Source organism: Mustelus asterias, unplaced genomic scaffold (assembly GCF_964213995.1).
Source record: "Mustelus asterias unplaced genomic scaffold, sMusAst1.hap1.1 HAP1_SCAFFOLD_1856, whole genome shotgun sequence".
In the NCBI taxonomy this organism is placed as follows: Eukaryota; Metazoa; Chordata; class Chondrichthyes; order Carcharhiniformes; family Triakidae; genus Mustelus; species Mustelus asterias.
Genome location: NW_027591801.1, coordinates 67,824 through 73,823, shown reverse-complemented (window position 1 = coordinate 73,823; position 6,000 = coordinate 67,824). Strand labels below are relative to the sequence as shown.

Here is a 6,000-nt window from a genome sequence, read left to right as displayed (position 1 = left end):
ACTCCAAACCAGGCAGCCATCCTGGTAAATCTCCTCTGCACTCTTTCCAGCGCTTCCACATCCCATCTTATAGTGAGGTGACCAGAACTGCACACAATATTCCAAATGCGGTCTCACCAAGGTCCTGTACAGTTGCAGCATAACCCCACGGCTCTTAAACTCCAACCCCCTGTTAATAAAAGCTAACACACTATATGCCTTCTTCACAGCTCTATCCACTTGAGTGGCAACCTTTAGAGATCTGTGGATATGGACCCCAAGATCTCTCTGTTCCTCCACAGTCTTCAGAACCCTACCTTTGACCCTGTAATCCACATTTAAATTAGTCCTACCAAAATGAATCACCTCACATTTATCAGGGTTAAACTCCATTTGCCATTTTTCAGCCCAGCTTTGCATCCTATCTATGTCTCTTTGCAGCCTACAACAGCCCTCCACCTCATCCACTACTCCACCAATCTTGGTGTCATCAGCAAATTTACTGATCCACCCTTCAGCCCCCTCCTCTAAGTCATTAATAAAAATCACAAAGAGCAGAGGACCAAGCACCGATCCCTGCCGGCACTCCGCTAGCAACCTGCCTCCAGTCCGAAAATTTTCCATCCACCACCACCCTCTGTCTTCGATCAGATAGCCAGTTAACTATCCAATCGGCCAACTTTCCCTCTATCCCACACCTCCTTACTTTCATCATAAGCCGACCATGGGGGACCTTATCAAACGCCTAGGGGAGAAATATGTGATGGGGGTGTATATAATGGGGATATATATGTGATGGGGGTGTGTGTATAATGGGGATATATATGTGATGGGGGTGTGTGTATATAATGGGGATATATATGTGATGGGGGTGTATATAATGGGGATATATATGTGATGGGGGGTGTATATAATGGGGATATATATGTGATGGGGGTGTGTATATAATGGGGATATATATGTGATGGGGGGTGTATATAATGGGGATATATATGTGATGGGGGTGTGTGTATATAATGGGGATATATATGTGATGGGGGGTGTATATAATGGGGATATATATGTGATGGGGGTGTGTGTATATAATGGGGATATATATGTGATGGGGGTGTGTATATAATGGGGATATATATGTGATGGGGGTGTATATAATGGGGATATATATGTGATGGGGGTGTGTATATAATGGGGATATATACTGTGATGGGGGTGAATATAATGGGGATATATATGTGATGGGGGTGTATATAATGGGGATATATGTGATGGGGGTGTGTATATAATGGGGATATATATGTGATGGGGGTGAATATAATGGGGATATATATGTGATGGGGGGGTGTATATAATGGGGATTATATATGTGATGGGGGTGAATATAATGGGGATATATATGTGATGGGGGTGTGTATATAATGGGGATATATATGTGATGGGGGTGTGTATATAATGGGGATATATATGTGATGGGGGTGAATATAATGGGGATATATATGTGATGGGGGTGTGTATATAATGGGATATATATGTGATGGGGGTGAATATAATGGGGATATATATGTGATGGGGGTGTATATAATGGGATATATATGTGATGGGGGTGTGTATATAATGGGGATATATATGTGTGGGGGTGAATATAATGGGGATATATATGTGATGGGGGGGTGTGTGTATAATGGGGATATATATGTGATGGGGGTGTGTATATAATGGGGATATATATGTGATGGGGGTGAATATAATGGGGATATATATGTGATGGGGGTGTGTATATAATGGATAATGTGATGGGGGTGAATATAATGGGGAATATATGTGATGGGGTGAATATAATGGGGATAATATGTGATGGGGGGGTGTGTGTATAATGGGGGATATATATGTGATGGGGGTGTGTATATAATGGGGATATATATGTGATGGGGGTGTATATAATGGGGATATATATGTGATGGGGGTGTGTGTATATAATGGGGATATATATGTGATGGGGGTGAATATAATGGGGATATATATGTGATGGGGGGGTGTGTGTATAATGGGGATATATATGTGATGGGGGTGTGTATATAATGGGGATATATATGTGATGGGGGTGTGTATATAATGGGGATATATATGTGATGGGGGTGAATATAATGGGGATATATATGTGATGGGGGGTGTATATAATGGGGATATATATGTGATGGGGGTGTGTATATAATGGGGATATATATGTGATGGGGGTGTATATAATGGGGATATATATGTGATGGGGGGTGTATATAATGGGGATATATATGTGATGGGGGTGTGTATATAATGGGGATATATATGTGATGGGGGGTGTGTATAATGGGGATATATATGTGATGGGGGTGTGTGTATATAATGGGGATATATATGTGATGGGGGTGTGTGTATATAATGGGGATATATATGTGATGGGGGGGTGTGTATAATGGGGATATATATGTGATGGGGGTGTGTGTATATAATGGGGATATATATGTGATGGGGGTGTATATAATGGGGATATATATGTGATGGGGGGTGTATAATGAGTTGGTGGTGATGGTGACGTCATTTCACCATGACGTCACCGCCGTCCTGACGTCACCGCCGCCCTCTTCCGGCTCCGCGAAGCTCTGCTCCCGCCAGCGCCACCTCCCGCCGGGTCAGGTGACCTGTTGAGGAGGCCTCTCGCGGTTGAGCAGCGGCTCCGACTGAAGTTCGCAGACACGCACCGCCTCTCCTCACAGTCCTGAAAATAAAATAAATACATGGCCAATAAATATATATCATCGCCTCACCTGCTTCCTCCGACCTCCCGGATCATTTCTGGGGAGGCGCGGTTTCTGGGTCTTTTTTGAGGGGAAAGCGGGCCGAAGAATCAAAAAATAATTAAATAAATAAATAACCCCCCCGCCCGCGGGGGCAGCTCGGCGACGTGAGGGGAGGAGAAACATGAAATTAATCCGTTCCACCTTATGGAGAGGCGGGCTCCCGCTTGACTGACGTGGACATTGACCAATGGGAAGCCAGGGACAGCGGGGTTGAACCAATCGGAGTGGTCCGCGGCCTCTTGCCAACGAAACGTCGGACAGGACAAGAGGGGGGGGGGTTGTGAAAAGTCGATGGTCCTCCCAGTTGGTCAGAGGAGTCCTCCCACTCCACCAGCCAGCTCCTCCCGGTGGAGCTGGTCACAGCGACAAGCGTCGCCCGGTTAAAGTCCAACAACAGGTCGGACTTTAACCTGTGGTGTTGTGAGACCTCTGACCGTGTTTACCCCAGTCCGACGCCGGCATCGCACAGAGACAAGCGGCATCCACGGAGGGGGGGGGGGGACCCGTTCCACCTTATGAAGGGGGGCGCGGTCCATTGATTGACGTACCTGGCGGCCAATGGGAGCTGCGTCAAGCGGAGACGAACCAATCGGAGTGGCCCGGGGGCGGGCTGCCGAGGAGGCGCGGGGCGGGTACAAGAGGGGAAGTCCTTCAAAAACCCGCTGGTCCTCCCAGTCAGCCAGTGGGGTCCTCCCAGTGAGCTAGTTTGGCAGCCAGCTCCCAGGTGGAGGTGGTCACAGGCAGGCAGAGACAGACGAGCAGCAGCAATGGAGGAGGACAGCTCAGAGCTGTTTGAGGGAGAGGACTGCAAGGTAAGTCCCTGCAATAAAACACACCCAGCAGCCTCACACACAACAAAAAAAAAAGATGCACCTTTTAAAACAAAGGCTGAAAGATTGGGGGGGGCAATAAAAAACCCCCAAAACAACAGCTAATAATAATGCCTCTGCAGACCTGTCTCTGAATTGTGCCATTGAGAAGCTGCTGGGGGACCTGATGTGGAGACTAATCCCTCCAATCTTAAACTTCCAGCATCTTTGGGGTCATCATTAAACACCTCCCTGGGTTGTAAGTTAAACCCCTGTTGCCTAGCAGGGAAACTATAAAGGCTGCCCTGACCCACCCTCCCTCCTGAACCACCTCATAATTCACCTTCCTTCCCCAAATCTGCTGTGATTTTAAATTTCCCTTTCCAAATCTGCTGTGTGGATTTTAAAATTCTCTTTCCCTTCTTTCCAAATGTGTTATCTAATTTTAAATTTTTGCCCCTTTTTTTCCAAATTTGCTGTGTGGATTTTAAAATTTCACCCCCGCGCCCCCCCCCAAATCTGCTGTGATTTTCAAGTTTCTTTTCCCCAAATCTGCTGTGATTTTCAAGTTTCTTTTCCCCAAATCGGCTGTGATTTTCGAGTTTCTTTTCCCCAAATCTGCTGTGATTTTCAATTTTCTTTTCCCCAAATCGGCTGTGATTTTTCACGTTTCTTTTCCCCCAAATCAGCTTTGATATTTCACGTTTCTTTTCCCCCAAATCGGCTGTGATTTTTCACGTTTCCCTTTCCCAAAATCTGCTGTGATTTTTCACGTTTCCTTTTCCCCAAATCGGCTGTGATTTTCACGTTTCCTTCCCCCCCCAAATCGGCTGTGATTTTCAAGTTCCTTTTTCCCCAAATCGGCTGTAATTTTCAAGTTCCTTTTTCCCCAAATCGGCTGTGATTTTCAAGTTCCTTTTTCCCCAAATCGGCTGTGATTTTCAAGTTCCTTTTTCCCCAAATCGGCTGTGATTTTCAAGTTCCTTTTTCCCCAAATCGGCTGTGATTTTCAAGTTCCTTTTTCCCCAAATCGGCTGTGATTTTCACGTTTCATAGAATCATAGAAACCCTACAGTGCAGAAAGAGGCCATTCGGCCCATCGAGTCTGCACCGACCACAATCCCACCCAGGCCCTACCCCCATATCCCTACATATTTACCCGCTAATCCCTCTAACCTACGGCATCTCAGGACAATAAGGGGCAATTTTTTTTAGCATGGCCAATCAACCTAACCCGCACGTCTTTCAGACTGTGGGAGGAAACCGGAGCACCCGGAGGAAACCCACGCAGACACGGGGAGAATGTGCAAACTCCACACAGACAGTGACCCAAGCCGGGAATCAAACCCAGGTCCCTGGAGCTGTGAAGCAGCAGTGCTAACCACTGTGCTACCGTTTCTGTTATCTAATTTTAAATTTTGACCCTTTTTCCAAATCTGCAGTGTGGTTTTTTAAAAAAAAATTCACCCCCCAAATCTGCTGTGATTTTCACATTTCTTTTTCCCAAATCTGCTGTGTGAATTTTAAAATTCACCCTCTTGCCTAAATCTGCTGTGATTTTAAATTATAATTACACCTTTCATCTCCTATCTCTGCTTGAAGAAAAACTCTGTCCCTGGTGTATTAATAAATACATATATTTATGTTTTTTTGTTTTTCTGAGTTTGCAATGTGTCCCTTCTCGGGTATGCTTTTCTTTTTGCTGCCTTCCCTACATTGTCCCCTTGCAGGTATTTCAACGAAAGACAAAGCCCATCATTGCCTGTTTGTGTGTGCAATATCTCTGTGCATCTTACAAATTGTGTGCAACTTGAAATATACCAGTGCGCTTTTCCAAATTGTCTGTTTGTACAATTTGAAATATATCTTTTTTGATTTGATTTATTATTGTCGCATGTATTAACATAGTAAAAAGTATTGTTTCTTGCGCGCTATACAGACAAAGCATGCCATTCATAGAGAAGGAAAGGAGAGGGTGCAGAATGTAGTGTTACAGTCATAGCTAGGGTGTAGAGAAAGATCAACTTAATGCGAGGTAGGTCCATTCAAACATCTGACAGCAGCAGGGGAGAAGCTGTTCTTGAGTCGGTTGGTACGTGACCTCAGACTTTAGTATATTTTTCCCAACGGAAGAATAATACAGCACAGAAACAGGCCCTTCGGCCCTCCAAGCCTGCGCCGCTCCCTGGTCCAAAACTAGACCATTCTTTTGTATCCCTCCATTCCCACTCTGTTCATGTGGCTATCTAGATAAGTCTTAAAAGTTCCCATTGTGTCCGCCTCCACCACCTTGCCCGGCAGCGCATTCCAGGTCCCCACCACCCTCTGTGTAAAATACGCCCTTCTGATATCCGTGTTAAACCTCTCTCTCTCTCTCTCTC

The 6,000-nt window shown here is 45.4% G+C and overlaps 1 protein-coding gene across 1 annotated transcript in view; it reads left to right on the top strand.

Moving 5' to 3' along the window:
• Positions 1–3,496: 3,496 nt before the first annotated feature.
• The window catches only part of LOC144488780 (sorting nexin-32-like), a 56,128-nt gene continuing 53,624 nt past the window's right edge, over positions 3,497–6,000 (top strand). The window contains exon 1 of the mRNA XM_078206879.1: positions 3,497–3,622. Within this exon, the coding sequence (XP_078063005.1) occupies positions 3,578–3,622 (45 nt within the window). The 5' untranslated portion in view covers positions 3,497–3,577. The remainder of the gene's footprint in view (positions 3,623–6,000) is intronic.